Here is a 24,461-nt window from a genome sequence, read left to right on the forward strand (position 1 = left end):
CCGTCATGCCCTGGACCTTATCAGCACCTGGATCTGTCCCACCTCTGAAATCACTAGCTCCAGCATCTCCTCTTTGCTCAGTCTCCCACACACCTGTTTTCAAACCTCAGTAGGTTCTCGGATTCACCACCGCCTCATCAAATAGTCCTATTTTTACAATTAAGAGTCCATCGTCTCTTTTTTTCTTTCTTAATCTAAATTCTAAATCTCTGCTTTCTCTGTGCCTGAACCTAGAATGTTGAGCATTGCTATGGGAAAAAAAAATCATTAAATCAGCCCTACTGGTACCATTCCATACCCCAATCCTAAACACTGCCTGAAAATCCTGTTACCCCAGCCAGTTCATCTCAAATTAGCCAAGGAAGTAACTTCAGACCTTCATCCTCCTCAAACCTCTAACCTATCCATCATGAGCCTCACTTTCATCTGAAGATCTCGCTTTTTAATTCATAGAGACAACGCCCTCAATTTTCTAGTACCAAACTGATAATCCTTCTTGCCTGCATATCCATTCTTTCTCCCTTTACTATCATGTAAACAAATTAACCCTCATTCTAAGGCCAGCACAGATACATAAGCTCTGACTCCCTGCTCCTCCCATTTCTCCTTCCCATCAACCCGTAAGGACACCACTCAAGCTTCTCCCACCTTAGAAAAGTCCTCTCTAGACACCCCATTACCACCTCATGAAGCCACCACAACCTTCTGCCTTCTCCCTCGCTGCAGACTCTCCTGAGTGAACCGTGGAAGTCTGCTGCTCTCGCTTTTTCAGTTTCCCTTTACTCCTCAACCATTCCAACCTGGAGTTTACCTCTACCATTCCACTCAAACAGCTTTTTGTTAAGGTCACTAGTGACCTCTAGGCTGCTCAATTCAAAGACACTTTTTCAGCCCTCTCTCCCTGGACCTCTCATTCCTCCCTCTGGAAACAGACTTCTCTTGGCTTCCATTACACAACTTTCTCTTCATTTTCCCAATGCTTCTGGCTGCTCTTCCTACATCCTGAGCCTGTTAGCCTCTTCAGGCCTGTCCCAGAACCTCTGACATGTTCTCTTCACAATCTCTGGACAATCTCATCTACTTTCTTAACTCCAACTGCCATCAATACATTGATGATTCCTAAATGTTGGCTTCTGTGGAGATCCAGACTCATTTGTCCAATTGCCAACTTGACATCTCTACTTGGACATCCTGCAATTGCCTCTAAACTCCATCTATCCCTAAATCCTCTTCTAAAATCTGCTTATCCTCCAGTATTTCCTACCCCTTAAGCACCTGAAAACCATCAGGTGCTTAAGCGAGAAATCTGGGAATATTTCCCTCTTGTTCATAGCCCCCACCTCTCCACACATATATTCTATTGATAAACATAACTTATTGATTCTACTTCCTAAATGTCTCCAGTTATCTCGATTTGCACTCCCACCTCTTTAAGCCCACCCACCATTGCCTCTGGATATCACAACAGCTCCCTCACTGGGCTACCACAACCCATCTTGCTCTCCTGTCATTCCTTATTCACACTGCAGCTACAGCGACCTTCTCAAAACAAAAATCTGTTTCTATCACTGTCCTGCTTAATTTAATTGCTTCCTACCACTTAGAGAATAAGTCCAAAACCCTTACCAAGGTATCTGTGAGCTGGATTCTGTACACCTCTGCAGCCTTTCCACATCCTATCTCTACTTCTATAGCCATATTCTTCTTCCAGTTCCCTGGACACACTGAGCTCTCAGTCACCTTAGGGCCTTTACACATGCTATTCCTACCAATACTCTCATCACTCTCACCATGTGATCAGTTAATTGCTATTTATTCTTTGAGTCTCAGCTTCCTCAGAGACGCCTTTAAGAACCTAAGAACCGCCAGACCGGGACTTCCCTGGTGGTCAAGTGGCTAAGACTCCGCCCTCCCAATGCAGGGGGCCTGGGTTCGATCCCTGGTCAGGGAACTAGATTCTGCATGCCACAACTAAGACCAGGTGCAGCCAAATAAACAACAAATAAATTAAAAAAACATTAAATTAAATTAAATTAAAAAAAAAAAGAGAACCTCCAGACCATGTTAGCTTTGCCTGATATATATATCCTCCCTAAGACCCTGTCTTTGTCTTTTTGTACTCATCACACTTCTGATTATTTAAAGTGGTGACTGAAGTGCCAACCATTGTGTCTCCTTGGTAAACAACAGGTGCTTAAATATTTCTTCAATTAATGACTTCCTAAGAATTATTATTTCTAAGAATTATTGATAAAATAAACACTGATGTAATTCTACTAATATATTAATTCTATTTATATAATTTCCCCATCTTAGAATTTAACTCATTAACATCTGCATATAATAATATAACTAGTTTGCTTCTGCCTTCAGAGCTAGACAAAAGTATAAAAATAAGAAAACTGTATTCTGCCTTTGTCAGACTCAATCAGAAATACTCTTCCGGGACTTCCCTGGTGGTCCAGTGGTTTAGACTCTGCGCTCCCAATGCAGCGGGCCTGGGTTCGATTCCTGGTCGGCGAACTAAGATCCCACATACGGCAACTAAGCCCACACACCACAACTACTGAGCCCGCGCACTGCAACTAGAGAAGCCTGTGCGCTGCAGCAAAGAGCCCGAGAGCCCCAACAAAGACCCAGCGCAGCCAAATTAAATTAATTTTTTAAAACTATTAAAAAAAAGAAAGAAAAAGAGAGACACACTTCCTTAGGAGGGGAAATTAGTGTTTAATGGGTATGGAGTTTCAGTTTTGTAAGACAGAAAAAGTTCTAGAGATTCACTACAATGTGAGTATACATAACACTACCGAACTGTACTCTTCGGTAGGGGACATGCCAACTACATAGCAGGTTTGCTCTTTATTGAATCTAGGGTAAAAAAAAAGCTAAACAAAATGAAAGATTAAAGGTACAATGGACAGTTTTGGGGCAACTGGGAAAATTAGAATAGACTGTGTATTAAATAATATTATTGTCAGTGTTAAATTGCTTTAGTATGGAAAATGGTATGATAGTTACACAGGAGAAGTATTTACAGCTAAAGTGTCATGATGTCTTCAACTATCCTTCAAATGGGCTGGCAAAGAAAATAAAATAGGGCTTCCCTGGTGGCACAGCGGTTGAGAGTCCGCCTGCCGATGCAGGGGACACGGGTTCGTGCCCCGGTCCGGGAGGATCCCACATGCCGCGGAGCGGCTAGGCCCGTGAGCCATGACCGCTGAGCCTGCGCGTCTGGCGCCTGTGCTCCGCAACGGGAGAGGCCACAACGGTGAGAGGCCCGCGTACCGCAAAAAATAAAATAAAAAAATAAAATAAAATAAATAAAATAAAATATACACACACACACAAATATATGACATTTTGTGTTTTTTTGTGGTACGCGGGCCTCTCACTGTTGTGGCCTCTCCCGTTGCGGAGCACAGGCGCCAGACGCGCAGGCTCAGTGTCATGTGGGATCCTCCCGGACCGGGGCACGAACCCGTGTCCCCTGCATCGGCAGGCAGACTCTCAACCACTGTGCCACCAGGGAAGCCCTGATGTTTTTATATACAGAGTGAAAGTAAATATGGTAAAATGTTAACAAGTGGTAAATTCAGCTAAAGGACAGATATTTATTGTATTATTTTTTCAACTTTTCCATAGGCTTGAAAATTTTCAAAATATGGCTATCTAGGAAAGCCCTTTAAGAACTTTGTTGATGATGGAATAGTGATCAATGGACAAAGGATTTTATCTAGCAGGGATGATGGGCTCTACTGTGTCTATGTCTCTACCATTAAGTTTGGCACTTAATCAAAAAAAGGCTTGATAAAGGATACAGGCCTTATTTCTCTTTCTGTACTGTAAGCATCCTGAAAGCAAGGACTTACAATTTTTTATATTCCTCATATTACCTACCCCAGTGGTATATACATATACTATATGCTCAATACATGTTTGCTGAATAAATACAAACAACTTAAATACTAAATAATATTATTTTGCTGTGGGTATAAACACGTTAGTAAAGAAACCTGAATGGTTGAGTAACTATTTAAAGATTATATATGTGAGAATGCAATGAGCCTACCTATAGATGACACTGAATACAACAGCTTAAGAAGAAAATGTCAATGAATGAAAAGTTGAAGTCACATTAATCACTGGGAAGAAGGTAAGGATGACCTGTTCCTTTCGAATGCTTTCTCCTGTCCAAAGTGTCTTCTGATCACTTTTATGTCCTGCATTCATGAAGTCTCCTGTCCTTCACCTCTTCCCTTCTCCACTGTCCCCTTAACTATCCTTTCACTACATACCACTTTCTCTAAAAGCCACTGGCGATCGTGTACAGCAACTCAGTGTCTAACTTAAGCCGAAAGTCATTATAAATACGGTATTTCAGGGCTTCCCTGGTGGCACAGTGATTAAGAATCTGAGACGCCACCACGATTAGAAGCCTGCGCACCGCAATGGAGAGTAGCCCCTGCTCACCGCAACTAGAAAAAGTCCGCGCGCAGCAATGAAGACCCAACTCAGCTAATAAAAAAAAAAAAAAAAATACGGTACTTCAGCACATTACTAGATTTTCTTTACTCCATTGCCTGAACAGTGCCTCCCGAGATATTTTTGTTACTGAGATATTGGTGGGTGTTTCTTTGCTCTATGGACATTCAACCCCAATTACTAGGAAAGGTTGGTCCTAGAGCAAACAGACAGCTTTCAACTCTCTGGCTACCATTTAATTATTTGTCAGGGAACCTGTGACCTTAGGCAGATTAGTGCAACAAGTTAAAGTACTTGTTAAACTCAGATTTAGCCTGCATGTGGACCAGTGAGCACTATTCCATAGCTCTAGACACGCTCCCTAGGCTGATCGGCCACCTAAAAAACACAAGACACTTCTAATAAGACCAGATAAATGAGTATGGATACACAAGTCCAATATCACTATTGAAAAAAGCAGCCTGAAACAACTGCCGTATTAATGAGTAAATTGTTTTCTTAAGCATTAATTTAATGTGGGCTTTTTCCTTTCCAAATCAATTTCACTGACACATAAAGAGAGAGAGAAAGAAAAGGCTACATCATATTTCTCAACCCTCATTTTCAAAGCATTCAGTTCAGATGATGTAGTGGCATATAAACTTCATTCTCTAAGAGTATACCTTTCCCTGGATGCTTCATCTGGGATACCTAGGCATATCTCTCGGTCGAACCTTCCTGCACGTCTCAAAGCAGGGTCTAAGGAGTCTGGTCGGTTAGTAGCTCCGATGACTAGGACCCGAGCTGTAGCGGCCATGTCATTCAGATCTAGTAAGAACCAGACACAGGATGAGTGGTGAACAAGACACTTGACATTAAGGATAATAATGCTTACACAAGTCATTTACGTGGTTAGAGAGAGAGTATTACACACTGATAGCAATATATATATATGTATATAAAACTAACATTCACTAAATGTCTAGTATGGGAAAGATGTAAGGAAAATACAAACTTTGTCCTCAAGCAGCTCAATCTATTTGAAGCACAGTAAGCATAAACAAAGCACCACAGTGATACAATGGAAGATATGAATTCAGACTGAGGAATCAGGGAGAACTTAGGGAGGAGGTAACATTCTAGAAAAGGCTTGAAGGGTAAATAGGATATTGATGAGCTGAAACATAGGTTAATGCAATTTTACATGGAAGAAATGGAATGAGCAAAAAGTGCAGAGGTACAAACAGGTGTGGCATGTTAAGACAAGGTGAGTGGTCCACCAAAAGGGAGCCTTGGCAAGACAGAGTAGTATGTATCTCAAAACAGACTCACAGCACTGAGATCAGGGAATACAATATAGTCTCCAGTTGCTCTGGCCTAATCCAGATACAGATTTTTATTAATGGACAGAATGCAGGGCCTAAAGTGTATTTTCCACAAGTATTATTTCTCTCAACTGAACCAGGGGTGACTAGCAGAGAGTCTGAGGTTACACCTCCTCACAGGTAACTAAGTCCTCTATCAGCCTAAGTAGTGAGGAATTTAGAGTATATTCTTTTGCCAACAGGAAGCCATGAAAGGTTCCTCTGGTAACACTTGTATTTTAGAAAGATAACTCTAATAATAATTTTGAATCGACTAAAGAGGAATAAATGCAAAAAGAGTTTGTTGTGATTTGAATACAATAATCAGGTGAGAGATGAGTGAAGGCAGGAACAGGAGATGAAAACGAAAAGCCCAGTTTAAGGTCCAAGTTGTAGATAGAATCAAAAGCACTAAGCAAATGATTCAATGTGAAGGCGGAAGACAAGGAAGAGACAAAGACAACTCAGTTTGGATGCTGTTAACTTAAATATGGAATACAGGAGGGACGTCAGACATGCAGAAAGGGCCACAGGGGAAGCCAGTGGAGCTCTGGACACACCGAGTGTGAGGGCACGTGGGACAGTCACCTGCAAGTATCTGACAGGCAGCTGCGAAGATGGGTTGCAAGCCTACCAGAAATGAAGATTAGAAATGTAATTTGACGGTTTTTCAATGCACTGAACAGGAGATAGTTGGGAAGTGGTGAGGGCAAGAAGAAAAGAAGATCAAGTGTAAATGCTTATGGGATATCTTTCTTTAAGGGATGGAGAAAAGGAGGCAAGTAAGTGAAGGAAAGCAGTAGGGAGTTGTCAGAGAACAGAAGGACAGAGAGTGTTACTCAAGCCAAGTGTGATAACAACGACAAGGACAAGGTGATCACAGTATCAAATGCTCTCAACCACCACCAGTAACACTCACTGGGTGCTCACCCCGTGCCAGGAACTACTCTAGGTACAATCGCTACCCCCAGATAACAACTGTAAGAGGTGGGTTCAGAGGGGTGAGGGCTAAGAGCAAACCAAAAGATGTGGCCAACGGTGATCATCAACGGGTTTTCTATGACTGTTTCAGTGGAATGGTAGAGGCAGAGAGACAACTGTAGGGGTGGGGTTACAGAATAGAACTGAAATAGAAACATATTTAATTGGCAGTGACTACTCTTTGGATAAATTTGGATTGAAAAGAAAAGAGGCATAAGGTATACGTTTGAGCGAGACAAAAAGCTCTTTAATACTTTTTGAAAACTGAATAAAAGGAATCAGCTTAAAAAAGAGACTCACGCTACAAGAGGAGATCCCTGAACAAGCAGAACTACTTTACAGAAAACGAGGTGACACCTCAGAATTGACGTAGCACCACGAGCTACAAACTTGCAGTCACAGGAAGATGTTCCTATGCTGAACCCTCCCTGCACTAATGCTGGTATAGAGCCAAAGCTGTTCCACTGCTGATTCAGGGATGCTTTCCGTCTCACAGCTAAAACAATGACCAAGGGTAGGAGTCTGCTTCCTTTTTCTAGTTCACGTTGCTCAGACACTACAGTCTTGGTGATATGCTCTGAACATAGCAAGGGTTAATAACAGAATTCAACAAGAACAATCATGGAAATCTGTTAAATCTTCAGTAATGAAAATATCCTTCCACAGGAAGTCAATACTTAGTAACACAAGTGCTGTTTCAAAAGCTAGAAAGATAAACATCAGACCCTAGCTAGGACTGGCCACTTACTACAAGATAAATCCCATTCTTTTTCTCACTTTTAGAGGATGTGATCATTTTAAATTGAAGTTACATTAGTCAAAAGTATGAATTTCTGATTATTAAAAAAATGAAGTTTTACTTGTTTTTACACAGAGTAAAAAAAAACAAAAACAGAAACTAGTTAATGTGTTTCTGGGATAATAGCTCTCATAAATAAAGCATTTGTGGTAGCTCATTAATTGCATATGTATAAATAAACATCTGGATTCTGGCCTATGCTTTGCTAATGACTCACTGTATGTATCTGGCCCTTAGCTCTCTGTGCATCAGTTTCCTCATAAACAAATGATGATATTTTAAGATCCTTCGCAGCTCTTAATAATTAGAATTATGTCTGAGTTTAAGTTTTTAAAATGAGGTGAAATTAGTTTTTTTAAGTGGTCTCCTTAATTATCTTGTTCATATTAATTTACCTAAAAGCGTTAACTTCTTACAATTTCAGATTTATAAACTCTGATTTAATAATAAGGTTTTATAAAATTCTCAAACCGTAGGGAAAAAAATGACCACATGGTACAGGCTATTTGGGGAGAGAGAAAGAAACAAGTCCCCTCAAAACCGAGTTCCTCCACTGAGTTTATGATTAACATCTCTATGCAAAACTTTATTCCCTTTCTTGTCCCACCCCTGTTCCCCTCAGGATTAAGGAGTATCAAAGAAAAGGGAGAACTGAGAGCGAGCAGGACTCTGCAGAGCCCTCCTGCGTACAAGCCCCTCTGTGTCCTCTGCTTCTTGTTTGGCCTTTGCAGAGTTCTAAAAAGTGAGCCCAAGCAGCTAACAATTACAACAACAGAGTCACAGGACTCGTAGTTCCTCCAGAAGGGATATATAGGTAACAATCTGACGCATACCTTTCAGTAGTTCTACAGAAACTAAGACCCTCCACCCAGGGGAGGATGGTAACTACATGCTGACCACAAGCACAGAGACCCCAGACTGGCTGGTGATTAAAATTCCCAAAACATCACCCTGTTACCTTTCCACCAACCAATCAGAAAAATGCCCAGGAGCTGATCATATACCCTGAGACCCTCCCCTAATATCACCTTTAAAAAACCTTGCCTGAAAGCATCAGGACTTCGGGTCTTTTAAGCATTAGCTGCCTACTCTCCTTGCTTGGTGCCCTGCAATAAACACTGTGATTTCCTTCACCACAACCCAGTGTCAGTAAACTGGCTTTGCTGGGCATTGGGCAACTGGATCCAAGTTCAGTTCAGTAAAAGGATGACTATGTAAGTTGAATTATTTACTGTTTTCCTTACTTTGGTTTATAAAGGGGAAACTTAAAAGACACACCAAAAATCCCAACTAACAGGGCTTTCAGTAATGTTCTGGTAATAAGTAGTCTGCTTAATTCCTGTACTTGTTCATTTTTGCACATTTTAATATCTCTGAAATCAGAATGCTTATTCTATCAATGTGATAAGCATTATGTCATACTTTGATTGGTGTTTTGCCATTTTCCTTCTCAGAGGTACATAAAATAATGGTGTATCTTATAACTGATAACAAATTAGCTTCAATAAAATAATGATAATTCAGAACACAGTCCTGGGACTTCCCTGGTGGTGCAGTGGTTAAGAATCCGCCTGCCAGTGCAGGGGACAAGGGTTCGAGTCCTGGTCCGGGAAGATCCCACATGCCGCGGAGCAAGTACGCCCGTGCGCCACAACTACTGAGCCTGCGCTCTAGAGCCTGCAAGCCACAACTACTGAGCCCACGTGCCACAACTACCAAAGCCCACTTGCCTAGAACCCGTGCTCCACAACAAGAGAAGCCACCGCAATGAGAAGCCCGCGCCCCACAACGAAGAGTAGCCCCCGCTCGCCGCAACTAGAGAAAGCCCGCGTGCAGCAATGAAGACCCAACGCAGCCAAAAATAAATAAATGAATAAATTAATTAAAAAAAAAGAATTGATGCAGATATTTTAAAAAAAGAACATAGTCCTTAAAACATGGCAAGAAAATTTTACATAAAAACAAAACAGCAGAATAAGCAATCTACAACCTAGCATCCCAAGGAATGCAAAATATGTATTACTTCAAATTTTCTTATGTACATAAAACATGCTATTTCACAGTAGGTAAGATTTAGTTCCAAAAGTTCCACTCGTGCTGAGTCCTCTCCTCCAAATTTGTATCCAAAAACCATTAAACAAAATTGAAAAACAAGTTACAGATAGGAAGTAACTGCAGTATATTTAACAAAAGATTTGTTTCCATAATATATTAAAATATAATATTCACTCAAATATTTTTTAAAATTCAATAGAACAATGGGAAAAGGATGAGAAAAGGGACTTTGGAAATAATATGAATAGGCAAAAAAGTATGGAAAGATGATCTACATCAATGGTAATCAGGGAAATGCAAATTACAACAAAGATACCAATTTTCATCCCTCAGACTGGCAAAAATTAAAACAATTCAATGTTGTGAAGGATCTGGAGAAAGAGTGATTCTAGTATGGCACCGGTAAAGATGTAAATGGCAAAGTCTTTTCGGAAGGCAATTTGCCATTTCCTATAAAAATTTTAAATGTACACTCTTTAACCATTGCTTCGTCTTAGAAAAATACATGTGTATCAAAAAGGACCATTTAAGGATATTCCCTACAACTTGTTGTAAAGCAAAAACCAAAACAACTTGAATATCCATCAAAATGGAAATATTTAAGTACAATGTGATAAATTTATCCTAAAGGATACCAAGCAACAATTAAAAAGAGGTAGATACAAATGCATTAAAGTGGCAACATTTCCAAGAAATATTAAGATACAAAGAGCAGGTTATAGAATAGTGTGTATGGTGCAATCAGAGTATTGTAAAAAGCAAAACAACGTTACTGTATTTATACATGTGTGTAAATGCATTAAAAATAACTGTAAGATATACTCCAAAAATTAACGATGCAATCTTTTATGAAAAGAAAGATTTCTGCTTTTACTCTTTTATGCTACTTGAATGTTTCATATCTTCACATCTTACACTAAAAAAAGAAAATTCATTTTCCTAAAATGAATTATTTCAAACTGACCGTCCATGCAGGTTAGGAGCTGGGCTACAATTCTTCGTTCCATATCTTTTGAAGCAACTTCTCTTTTGGGGGTAATAGCATCAATTTCATCAATAAAAAGGATACATGGTGCATTTGACTAGAAATAAGAATATCACAAAAAGACAATCATAAATGTATTCCCTGTACTGCAGCACGGTTAAGTATATACATTTTTTTCAATCTTAAAGTTCAAGGATCATTCACCAAAAGAATAACCCTAAAGAAGGCAGTTCACAGTGATTTACTTCTGATTTTTATCTGACTTAGGAGAACTGAAAGGATTAAAAGAGAACAGTAAGAGACTACATATAGGATAACACATTTATAGTCTTCTTATCAATCCATGTTATAGTCTTCTCATCAATCCATGTTCTGTGATGATAAAACTACTGAAATTCTTTCGTAAATTAGGCACATTTGCTATGTTCTGAAATTTAAAAATAGTAAGTTTATAAATTTTAAACTAGAAAAACTAAGTTCACTACAAACGTTTCATGAATGTTCCTACCAACATAAAAACATCCAAGCTTTTCCCTAGAATCTGCTATAAGAGGAATTTAAGAAGCACCAGAGGCTTTGCTTTTATTTTTTTTATTGTGGTACCATCTTAACCATTTTAAGTGTATGGTTTAGTGGCATTAAATACGTTTACGTTGTTTTCATCATCCCCAACTGAAACTACCAGAGGCTTAGTTTGAAGACTACATTGAGTAAGAATGGAGGATAAAGTTCCAATACATTCAGTGTGGACAACGATCACCTTCAGTCTTTTTTTAAAAATAAACTAGATAGAGTTCAGAGAGAGTTAAGTTAAGATACAATATAAGCAACAACTACCTGGAATAGTCAAATTCACAGAGGCGGAAAGTAGCACAGCAGTTGCCAGGGGCTAGGGGCAGGGGAAAATGAAAAGTTAGTGATTACTGGGTACAGAGTTTCAGCTTGGGAAGATGGAAAGTTCTGGAGATGGATGGGGGTGATGGTCACATAACAATATGAGTGTGCTTAATGCCACCAAACTGTAAAAATGTTTAAAATGGCACGTTTTATGTTAAATATATTTTACCACAATAAAAAACAAACAGATTAAGAATCAGTTAAAATGAGAAATTTAAATAAAAAGATGTAGATTTACAATCTAAAGCACAGCTCATCCTTAGTTATTTAGTTAGGAGCGACACTGATTATGCTAAGAGTCAGACTGTCAGCCTGGCTAAGATATCTAAAAAGTGTGTGAACCACTGCATTTTAAAGCGAAAGAAATTTGGCCTGCCACTAGCTGCCTCTCTTTCCAATCCTCTTCATGATACTGTTTGCAAAGGAGACCCTCTGACTGCTCAACACATTACCCAGTTACAAAAGAGTAAAGTTACAGACAGCAAAGGTCTCAGAAAGCACGGGCAATAGTATTTGTCAATGTTCTGGAAAACTGAATGAGAAAAAAAGGAAAAAAGAATAAATGATGGCCATCAGAATTTAGCCTAAAGCAAGCATGCAGTTTTCAACAAAGAGCCATTTGATCTGATTTTACCTTTTTGTTCTCTGACTCACACATACCTTATTGTACTGACTTTCATTAGGAAACAGGGGGTCCAGGAAAGAGGGGAGCCAGACCATACATTTACTGAGCATCTGCTGTTAGGCACAGTACCAGCTCAGTACTGGTTCCAGAGAGATATAAACACACAACTAACAACCTAATTTTGCCCTTTGTCTCTTTTATCCTCATTCATCATTGTGTTTACCATAAACATGAAAGTTATTACTTGTCTTCCAGCTGTATGCCAATTAACAATCAAATCAAGCTCATTTTGGAAAACAGGTAACACCTGAAAGAATTTAGCTTTGCACAGTACCCTTCCCACCCTTCCTCTGCACCTTCCTTGTGCATCCACAGCTTTTCCAATGACAGTCTATGTTTAAGTCACAGGAAACATCCTGACCAGGCTCACCTGTGTGAATAACCGCAGGAAGGAAAAAATCAACACATCCCTTCTGGGGTCTGACCAGAACCAGGACTTTACCTCTTCCCCATTTTAGAATAAAAGAAGCCGCCTTCTTCGTTGGCTGGCTTTCCAAATAAAGTCTCTACTCCTTGCTCCAACAACTTGTCTCCCCATTTACTGGCCTACGGCAGCAAACAATACTAGCTTGGACTAGGTAACGAATTTTGCTACATTCTTGCCATTTAAAAAAACATTTTCAAGTACTGATAAAATACACTTTCTCTTCTAATTTCCCATCAGCTTTGCATTTCAGATGCATTGGCCACGTTCACCAGGCCCTATATAATTGGGGTGCAAATGATGACAACATAAATTTAAACTTTTTGCTATTTTTTAGTTTTCAACCAGTGATGACTAGTGACTGCTCAAGTGAGCATGTCATAGCTAACGTTTTTGGCTTTTGCTGTGTGCTAAACACTACATTAAAGATTTTATATGAACCCTCTCATTTAATACAATCAACAACCTCATGAGATTTAAGTAGTATTATTAACAGTTTATTAGTAAGGAAACTAAGGGTTAGAGTGGTTAAATCTCTTGCCCAAGATTACACAATTAGTATGTGGTGGCATAAGGAACTGAACCCATGTTTCTGACTTGAAAGTACATTTAACCATAACACTACGGGCTTCCCTGGTGGCGCAGTGGTTGAGAGTCCGCCTGCCAATGCAGGGGACACGGGTTCGTGCCCTGGTCTGGGAAGATCCCACATGCCGCGGAGCGGCTGGGCCCGTGAGCCAAGGCCGCTGGGCCTGCGCATCCGGAGCCTGTGCTCCGCAACGAGAGAGGCCACAACAGTGAGAGGCCCGCGTACCGCAAAACAAAAAAACAAAACAAACAAACCATAACACTACACTGAAGATAAAACTTTCATGAGATACAAATGTCATCTTCCTCATAAGTTCTTAAGCATCCAAATTTTGATAACATGAATTATAATCAGAATAAAATCCAATCTGTAATTTCTCTAGTAACAGAATTTTCTTTTCACAGCTTCAATTATACAAATAGAGAAGAGTTTATCCTGGCATGTCCATGGGTGCTTTTATAATGTGATAATCCTTAAATGTTAAAAATGTTCACACTGCTTACAGGTTGTTCGGTCAAACCTAAGTTAAGGAAAGTAAAAGTGAAAAAAGTATCACAAAGATAATCTCCTTTCAGCATATCGCTATTGGGTATGACAGCCCAGAACGTCTCACCAATTACATTATTTTCAGATTAAACAGATTATTTTATCCAACAGTCTATGTTAGTTAATCTACTTTAAACATTTAGCCACCATGAGTAACAAACTACCATGTTTAGAAAAGAATGGCCAGTGAACAGGTTAACAAATACCAGCGTAAGAGAAAACAGGATCTTCCACATAGCCTTATATTTGAACACCTAAAATTAGAGCCATTAGCTGACTCACCACAGCTTGTTCAAATAGCTCTCTCAGCTTCTGTTCCGATTCTCCAGATACTCCAGATACAATCTCTGTAGCAGCTACTTTCAATATTGGAAGGTCAAGTTCCTATGCACAAATATATAAAAGAATGACCAAATTGTCAAATTTTCACTTCCCTACTTTTTCCTCACTCAGTCCCTCTCTCAAAATTACATTTTTTAAATGACCAATTTTCTGAGCAACCTCATCTTGTGTTGGTCCAATGAAAAACATTACCTAAAAATCTAAAATTTAATCCAAACACTTTGACTGGATACCTTTTTTTATTTTTTTTGATGATAGAGAAATGGTTTATTCTTTTTTTTTTACAATGGTGCGTTAGTTTCTGCTTTATAACAAAGTGAATCAGTTATACATATACATATGTTCCCATATCTCTTCCCTCTTGCGTCTCCCTCCCTATTCCACCCCTCCAGGCGGTCACAAAGCACTGAGATGATCTCCCTGTGCTATGAGGCTGCTTCCCACTAGCTATCTACCTTACGTTTGGTAGTGTATATATGTCCATGCCTCTCTCTCGCTTTGTCACAGCTCACCCTTCCCCTTCCCCATATCCTCAAGTCCATTCTCTAGTAGGTCTGTGTCTTTATTCCTGTCTTACCCCTAGGTTCTTCATGACATTTTTTTTTCTTAAATTCCATATATATGTGTTAGCATACGGGATTTGTCTTTCTCCTTCTGACTTACTTCACTCTGTATGACAGACTCTAGGTCTATCCACCTCATTCCAAATAGCTCAATTTCGTTTCTTTTTATGGCTGAGTAATATTCCATTGTATATATGTGCCACATCTTCTTTATGACTGGATACCTTCTACTTGTTTTTACTCTGTAGATATCACTATAAAACTGTTATTATCTCTTCTGAATAAAGGGTCTTGAATCTTAAGAAATATATTTGCCCCCACTTAGAGCTGAGCCAAAACAACTTCATCTGTTATTTATCTGCTGGAAAGGAAATAGCAGGGGGGTGTGACACAGTGGTCTCCCACACACCCCACCGGCGTTTCTCCCTCCCTGAACCCATAGAAATAGCCAGTTACCAGTCAGAGGAGGCAGGTTCTTAAAGTAAAGGAAGAGAAACTACCACTGTCCCACCAATACAAATGGCAGCAACCCTGCCTAAACCCTACTATTCTTCTGGTATCTTGAAATTTCACTTCCTCAATGATATTCTCTTTGATCCTAACTCTTAACTTGGCTTAAGACAACATACCAACAACATACCACATAGAATTCTGCACTTGTGTCTCCCACTCACTCACTGTAATTGTAATCATGAGCAACATTTATTTGTGTGAAAGACTGTTTAATGTCTGTCTCTCATTTGATTGAAAAACTCCTTAAAGATAACAACTGAGTTTGTTTTACTTATCACTATATTTCAATGTCTGGCATGCAGCAGTCACACAAAAGATTTATTCAATGAATGAATAAATGAGGTAAATCAATCAAGTTCTCCTATAAAAATAATTTGCTTTCATAGAGCACTATCTGTTAATGATCGGCATAGTATGCTATTCTTCAAACTGAAGTTACTTGGACATTTTGCATTTTACCATCCAACACAGTTTCCAAGAAATCTGATGGGACTAAAATTAAGATTGCTTTTTATTTTGCCAAGTGAGTACCTATTATCACCATTTTAGAAAAGATATTTTAACACTAAAAAGGATAAAAACATGACTCTGAATGGAAATTCTGAATATTTAGTTCTATGGACAATACAATCTTCCGTTTTCTTAATTTACTGCTCTTGAGAACCACTGGCTTAAAGAGAAAGAGAAGTGACTAAAATGTAAACTATGTGGTTAAAAAAAGAGTTGTTTACAGCTGTATTATTTTGCTTCCCACCCAACCCCTGCCATATAAATAACTGGATACATTAAAACAGCATCTCACACATAGCAGCATGAAAAGAGGTAAAAAAATGAAGAAAGGATCAGTCCTCCTGAGAATATGCCAAGTGTGGTTCCAGGTGACCAAAGAGAAAAAATAAAAACGAGTAACAACAAAAATTACAAAAGCAAACAAGTGTCAGCAAACCTCACCCCAGCAATTGCATGTGCAAGCAACGTCTTCCCACAGCCCGGTGGTCCATGAAGAAGAACTCCGCGTGGGGGTATGACGCCCAGGTGGTGGTACACCTCTGGGTGACGCATGTGTATGAGCATCTTGCAGACCTCCTGTTAGGGAATAAATAGGAACGATGATCTTCACAGCCCCAAAGAGAAAGGATCAATGTGGAATGAAAGGACCTATTCTTTGGAGCAGCAAAGTACAGTAGACAGAGAACAGGCGTTAGGCTTACACCTGAGACTGAATCCCAGCTCTAGTACCTGTCCTGTGACTTTAGCAATACCCTCTCTGAGCTTCCATTTCCTAAGCTATAATAATATCTACCTTGCAAATACAGTGAATAGTAACTAGATTGTAACTGAAACAAACACCAAAAAATAGTAACTTTTACAACTGTTAAAGTAATACTCCTTATAAAGCATGTATCTTATGTACACTATAAATAAAATGGTGAAAAAAGTTGAAGACATGTTTCTTTTATCCCTCACTACCCTGAAGAGTACAGCCATGCTTGCCCTTCTCACCTTCCTGGCTTCCTTTTCTATACTCAGTTCCTATTAGATAAAAAGAGAAAGGCTTTGTTTGAATAACTGATTGGCCATATCCATCTAAGGTAGAAATTCTGAATTTGAACTAACTTTTAATGTCGTATCATTGCCTCCAACATCTTCAAACTTCACCTTGGAGATCTGCAATTCTAGCCCCCTGGCTTTAGCTGGTAAACAAAAAAGGAGGTGAAAGGATTAGTGATTCAGTAGCAAATCAGAACTACATTGAATAATCTTTAAGTAAACAATTCTAGTAAATGTCTCTGCACACAGAAGGTCCCCCATGCAAAATAGCTTGGAATCATGATGCCTCTCTCAGAGCAAACACAGCTGCCGCCACCCACAAGACTGGCGTCTCACCTTTCTTTAGCAGGACAGCCTCTATTTCTCCATCTACTTCCTGAAGATCTTCTTTCTTCCTTTTGCCTCTTTTGCTGTTTAGCCTGCCTTTTCTTTTTTTATTACTCTCCAGAAGAGAAGAATCTTTTGAATTCTGGGGGTGGGGTGGGGGGGAGAAGGAAATTTAAATGTGCCATGCTTGGAATTATAATGCCAATATATTTTTTTAAAAGATGGGCATTATTAAAAAAATCATTCCTGCCCTAGCACTTTCACCTGTTAGCTATTCCCAACCTATTTGCTTAAGGCTGATCTCTGCTGGGGATGTCCTTTTCCATAGCCTTAATTCTCATTTTACATCCTAACATTTGAAAACCTCCTTTCCTGATTCTTCTAATTAGAATTAATCTCTTCTTCACACTCAGAACACTAAATTTGCAACTGTAGTACAGCCTACCACAGTCGGCCTTGTATTTGAGTGACTCACCTGTCTATGTCTCCGTCACTGAATTGTGTGCTTCTGGAGTTGGAGTTAAGACACTAACGTTCATCTTTTATTTCTCACTGAGCCTTTTACACAGTTGGTGTTCATTTGATGTCTGATCAATCACTAAATTAAATATGATGACAGAACTGCTCTGACAGCCATAAAACAGTATAATTCAACATAAGGGTCAAGTTTTTCCCTTGACCTTGCCAACGATAATAATGTTCTTTAGAGACAAATGACTAAAGTAAATAGATTTGGAAAAGGCCCACTAATAATTCAAAAGGGGAGGGGAGAGGTTTTGCCAAATCAAAGGGCTTGGTGCTTGAAAACCACTTAGAGCAGCATCATCCAACAGAAATATAATACCATCCACATATGTAATTTTAAATATTCTAGTAGCCATATTTAAAAAAGGAAAAAAGAAACAAGGGAAAATAATTTTTGGGGGAAATTAATAATCTATTTTATTTAACCAAATATATTCAAAACATTATTATTTCAACATACAGTCAGTATAAAAATTATTGAGATGTTTTACATTGTTTTTGTAAAACATTGTAGTAAGCCGTCAAAGTCCAATGGATACTTCATGCTTACTGCACATCTCAAGTCAGACACTAAATTTTCATGGGAAATACTTTGTATTTAGATTTGTATTTAGATTTTATAAAATTTACAGCTGAAAAAGTAGAAGTTATTCTAAGTATACTTAGAAGTTTTCTAATAACTGAACTATTAGTTTTTAAATTTAAATTAAAAACTCAGTTCCTCATTTGCACTAACCGCATTTCAAAGGCTCAACAGCCACATGTAGCTAATGTCTCCCACACTGGACAGCAAGCCCCAGAGCACAGACAGCCACTCTACCGGGAGACAGATTACCTTAAACCCCCTCTTTGCCATGCATTAAAAGAATCAGGTAGGAATGATGTCCAGGGGACTTCCCTGGTGGTCCAGTGGGTAAGACTCCATGCTCCCAGGGCAGGGAGCCCGGGTTCAATCCCTGGTCGAGGAACTAGATCCCGCACACGTGCCACAACTAAGAGTCTGCATGCCACAACTAAGAAGTCCGCATGCCACAACTAAAGATCCCACATACTGTAACTAAGACCCGGTGCAGCCAAAATAAATAAATTAATTTAAAAAAAAAGAATTATGTCCAATTATGCTAGCTTTGTGATAATCCATCAAGCTTTACTCTTCTTTATATATGGTATATTTCAATTTAAAAAGATAAAAAAAAGTGTCTACTTATTTTGTCCATTTTCATAGTGTATCCATTTATGTCATTAATCCCTCAAGGGATTAATAAGTAATTTTTTAAGTACTTTAAAAAAAAAAGAAATAAAGCAGGGTTAGGAAACAGAGTATCCAATGATGTGCTAGTTTACATGTCAGGGAAGGCCTTTCTGCAAAGATTACATGTGAAAAGAGATGTGAAGAAATGATGGAGTGAGCCACAGGAATCTCAGGAAAGATGTTCTAAACACAAAGTACAAGTATGAATGCCCCAAGTGAGAGAAGGTTTGGTATATTCTTTCTTTTTTAAAAATAAATAAATTTATTTATTTATTTATAGCTGCGTTGGGTCTCTGTCGCCGTGTGCGGGCTTTCTCTAGCTGTGGCAAGCGGGGGCTACTCTTTGTTGTGGGCTTCTCTTGCTGCAGAGCACAGGCTCTAGGCACACGGGCTTCAGTAGTTGTGGCTTGTGGGCTCTAGAGCACAAGCTCAGTAGTTGTGGCACACGGGTTTAGCTGCTCCGTGGCATGTGGGATCTTCCCGGAGCAGGGCTCGAACCCGTGTCCCCTGCATTGGCAGGCGGATTCTTAACCACTGCGCCACCAGGGAAGTCCCCTGGTTGGTATATTCTAGAAACAGCCCAGCTGTGGCTGAAGCAATGCTGGGAGGTGGGGGAGGAGGGCAGCAGGGCAGCCAAATCATACAGGGCTTTCCTGGCAACTGCAAGATCTCTGACCGTAGAATGAATGAAGCCACTGGAGAGTTTTTAATGAAAGAATGACAATGATCGGACTTAACTTGTAAAAAAGTTATCTCTGTGTGAAGAATAAACTAGGGGAACAAGAATGGAAGCAGACTCCAGTTGGAAGGTTATTTCAATAGTTAAGGAAAGAAAGAGTAGAGGCTTGGACTAGGATGAAAATGATGACGGTAGTGGGAAGTGATCAAATTCTACATGTATCTCAAAGTTCCTAAGTCTTTTACAAAACACAAGAATCTGCCTGATATTACGTTCAATGAAAAGGGTATAATGTGCTCCAACTACGTGGGGCTAAAATTCCACTATAAAAATACCTCTATCTCAGAGATCGGCTTCTTATCATTACTTTTCTCATCTGATAGGTCTGAGAAAAAACTGTCTTTCTTCCCACCCGGGGTTTTGTCAATAAACCATCCTCCTTCAGAACCTCTGGCAGGGGTCTTCAAAGGAATGGAGCCTGTTTTGGAAGTTATCCGTGGTATTGAAATCATGGTTTCTCTTCGCTCCATGTCAGGAGTACTTGAAACAGAATCAAGATTTCCTTTCCGATATAAGGAGAGCAGGGAACTGTTCATCTGATTTGCTGACTGTAGAAACATGATTTTAGCATAAATTACTCAATAGGTACTCATGAAAGTTTGATTACCTATATTAAGAAGCTTTCTACTTTTTCCTCTCAACATCTCTTCTCAAAACAACTACAGTCAGAAAATACAGGTGTTTACAATAGGATAATTCACAAACATTTACTATTCAAAAAGATGTACCCCCTCCACTCCAAGTTAATGTACAAATTCATAATTAGCAGTTAAATAAAACCAAATAAGAATGGTTGTTTTTAAAAAATATAATAGAATGAAATATAATGAAAATGAGTTGGATCAAATATCAATTCAAAACTGGATCAAATATAACAGTATCATCATGACTTAGTTAATAAATTCAAAAGCTTAATTATCAATGGAAAAAAAAAGAAAATTATAAATAATTTCACATATTATTCCCATACTTCCCTTTAATCCAAGCCTATTTATTGTCAATGCCAGCTCTTTGGCAGAAAAGGTATTCTTTTCTCCATTTTTACTATTAATTACCCGTTCTTTTCTTGTCTGCCCATATTTCTGGCCATTCTCTTCCCTTCTTTCCACTATATAATAGGCTATACACACAAATACTGGAAGGATGGCCAATCCAAGGGTTCATCAAGGCTGTACACAGAAACAGTCAATTATTTACTGATGAAGATGTTCAAAGTCTCTTATTCTATTCCTTATTGATCTTTTCTAAGAAGGATTCATAATGATTTTTTAAAAATCAAAGTTGGTCCATTAAATATCTGACTTACCTGTGGATCTGGGTAATCTTCCATATTTGAATCATCATCAGAATAGCTTTCATTATACCTCAGTAAAAAGAAGAAAAGAAACATTGTAAAGGCTTTTCTCCCACATCCCAAAAAAATTACTTCCCAAAACAAGAAAATATACTGAGGCAAAATACTATGGTAGTGAGAGTCCAGGCTTTGGAATCAGAGAAATCTGGATTCAAAATCCAGCTTTACTAGCTTCTAGCTTCTAGAAGTTACTAGCTTCTACTTAACCTGTCTGAGTCTCAGCTTCCTTATCTATAAGATGGAGATAATAAATAATGTCTATCTCACTGGCTTAACAGAGGATTAAATGAAAGCTTGCAAAGTCCTTAGCACATAGTAAATGCTTAATAAGTTGTGGTTATCTTTATTCTAGCAAAGTGACATACAAATTCCCATCAGATCCAAGGGTCTCATTTAGGAACGTGAGATGCCAGTAGAAGAAATATTCCAGCAAGCCATGGTAAAGCAGTTTGAGTAACAAATTCAACAGGACCAAGCCATGTAACCAAATGCAACTTCTCCAAGTCCATTCATGAGAAATGAAGGTACAAAGAGTTTTTCATATAATACGGCCAAAAACACCTATAAATCCTAGTAACTACAAACTGAAGTTGCAATCTCAGTTCATTATAACTGACAGCTGATATCTAATAGCTTCAAGTAACTACAGGACTCTGTTACCATTTAATATAGTTTCTTTAGAAAATAAACAAGAAATGGACCTTTCCTAAGTAAAAAGATTTATATAAATTCTACGCCCACCTTTATAATTAAGACATTAATTCTTTTGTTATTCATTAAGTTCAATTAGTATAATCTGGGGCATTTCTAATCAAGTTAAAAAAGGTGGATTATTCAAATACTTGGGAAAAAAATGTTTTGCTCTACAATTCGTGCCCTACAAATAAAATTAATTATAAGTTAACAAAATTAATTATAAAGAGTTAAATGAAATACCATAAAGACACAAGAAAAATGTATAGGTAATTATTCTATACACTCTTGTGACAGAGGTCTTTCTAAGTACATCAGCATAAACAAACCATAAAGAAATAGGTAGAAAGACTTGACTAGGTAAAGATGCAAAAATCCTCTAATTAAAAGATGCCATAAACAAAAATAAAAGGCAAATGGCAAACTGTGACAAGCATTTGTAATACATATAAAAAGAGGTGCTATTTTATACAAAGAGCTCTGACAACTAATAAGGAAAATTCAAATAGCTCTCAGATGAGAGATAAAACCCATAAACAAGAAATTCACAATGGAAACATGAGACAAACAAAAAACTTAACCTCACTAGTTTTCAAAAAATTACAAATAAAAATAATACAATCAATTTTTTTGCCCATAAAACTGGCAAAAATCGGGACTTCCCTGGTGGCACAGTGGATGAAACTTCGCGCTCCCAATGCAGGGGGCCCAGGTTTGATCCCTGGTCTGGGAAGATCCCACATGCCGTGGAGCAACTAAGCCCCTGCGCCACAACTACTGAGCCCGCGTGCCACAACTACTGAAGCCCGCGCCTAGAGCCCATGCTCCGCAATAAGAGAAGCCACCGCAAAGAGAAGCACGCGCACCGTGACGAAGAGTAGGCCCTGCCTGCCGCAACTAGAGAAAGCCCACACACAGCAATGAAGACCCAATGCAGCCAAAAAATAAATAAATAAATTTATTTTTAAAAAATTTAAATATATAAAAAGAATACTATATTAGAACCAAGTAGGGTTTATCCCAAGAAGGCAAGACTGGCTTAACACTCAAAAATCAATGTAATTCACCAAATTAATAAGGGGAGAAAGCCAATAATAAAATCTTTCAATACCTGCATAAAAAGCATTAGACAAATGTTATACCCATTCATGATAAAAACTCTGAGCAAACTAGGAATATTAGGAAATTTTCTCAATCTGATAAAGGGTACCTATTTAAAAAACCTACAGCTAACATTATACTTACAGACTATCTGAAGTTAAAAACTGACCATACCAAATGTTGGTAATATGTGGAACTAGTGGAACTCTCACATACTGCTGATATAAAGGTAAAATGGCACACTTTGGAAACAGTCTGGCAGTTTCTTATAAAGTTAAATATGCGGTTACCAGGTGACTCAGCTATTCCACTCTCAGGTATTTACGAAGGGAAATGAAAACACTTTCCACACAAATTCCTGGACATAAGTTATCACAGTAGCTTTATCTGTAATAACCAAAAAGTGGAAACAACCCAACTGTCCAACAGCAGGTAGATGGGTAAAAAAATAGTGGCATATACACACATACAGAGCAATAAAAAGCAATGAAATATTGATACACACAACATTGATAAACCTCAAAATCATTATCCTGAAAGAATCTAAATTTTTAAAGTACATACTCTATGATTCCATTTATATAAAATTCTAGAAAATGTAAACATATAGTGACAGAAAGCAAATCAACGGCTGTCTCGGAACAGGGATGCAAGGAGAAACAAATTGCAAGTGGGCAAAAAAAACCTGTGAGGTTGGATATGTTCATAACTTGCTTATGGTGATGGTTTAATGAGTATATACACATGTCAAAACCCAACAAATTGTACATTTTAAAAATGTAGAGCTTAGGACTTCCCTGGTGGCGCAGTGGTTAAGAATCTGCCTGCCAATGCAGGGGACACAGGTTCGAGGCCTGGTCTGGGAAGATCCCACATGCCTCGGAGCAACTAAGCCCGTGTGCCTCAACTACTGAAGCCCACGTGCCTACAGCCCGTGCTCCGCAACAAGAGAAGCCACCGCAATGAGAAGCCCGCGCACCACAACGAAGAGTAGCCCTGCTCGCCGCAACTAGAGAAAGCGCACGCACAGCAACCAAGACCCAGCACAGCGAAAACTAAATAAATAAAATTTTAAAAAAAGAGTAAAGGAACTTAAAAATAAAAGTACAGCTTACTGTATGTCAATTTTACTGCAACACAGTCATAAAAAACTCAACAATATCACTTCTTCTTTTTTTTTGCAGTACGCAGGCCTCTCACCATCACGGCCTCTCCCGTTGCGGAGCAACAGGCTCCGGACGCACAGGCCCAGCGGCCATGGCTCACGGGCCCAGCCGCTCCGCGGCTCATGGGATCCTCCCGGAGTGGGGCATGAACCCATGTCCCCTGCATCGGCAGGCGTACCCCCAACCACTGCACCACCAGGGAAGCCCCAACAATATTACTTCTTAAACACAAAATTAATTGGCACCTTTTTATGTACGTGGCATTGTATTAGGGCAGAGAAAAAGAGAGCTAATGAGACAGTTCTGTTAGTAACGCAAACACGTAAACAAATACTCTCAATATAATATGATAGACACGCTACACTAAATATCTATAACTAGGAGTTAAGGAAATGCTGAGAAAGGAGGAGTCCAAAAAGGCGTGAAAAAGCAATAACATAGCCTTTTGAAAGCTGACTCCTGCAGAAACTAACACACCATTGTAAAGCAATTATACTCCGATAAAGATGTTATAACCCCCCCACCCCAAAAAAGAAAGCTAACTCTTGA

The 24,461-nt window shown here is 38.9% G+C and overlaps 1 protein-coding gene across 2 annotated transcripts in view; it reads right to left on the bottom strand.

Annotated features, from left to right (window-relative positions):
- Positions 1 to 24,461, bottom strand: part of NVL (nuclear VCP like) — a 97,124-nt gene that overhangs the window by 66,692 nt on the left and 5,971 nt on the right. For both annotated transcript variants that reach the window (XM_082833775.1, XM_082833776.1), the window contains exons 5-12: positions 20,905 to 20,962; positions 19,874 to 20,146; positions 17,092 to 17,224; positions 16,822 to 16,898; positions 16,156 to 16,290; positions 14,069 to 14,170; positions 10,625 to 10,742; positions 5,145 to 5,289 (exon numbers count right to left, since the gene is read on the bottom strand). In XM_082833775.1, the coding sequence (XP_082689901.1) occupies positions 5,145 to 5,289; positions 10,625 to 10,742; positions 14,069 to 14,170; positions 16,156 to 16,290; positions 16,822 to 16,898; positions 17,092 to 17,224; positions 19,874 to 20,146; positions 20,905 to 20,962 (1,041 nt within the window). The remainder of the gene's footprint in view (positions 1 to 5,144; positions 5,290 to 10,624; positions 10,743 to 14,068; positions 14,171 to 16,155; positions 16,291 to 16,821; positions 16,899 to 17,091; positions 17,225 to 19,873; positions 20,147 to 20,904; positions 20,963 to 24,461) is intronic.

Source organism: Leucopleurus acutus, assembly GCF_964270905.1.
Source record: "Leucopleurus acutus genome assembly, chromosome: 2".
Classification (NCBI taxonomy): Eukaryota; Metazoa; Chordata; class Mammalia; order Artiodactyla; family Delphinidae; genus Leucopleurus; species Leucopleurus acutus.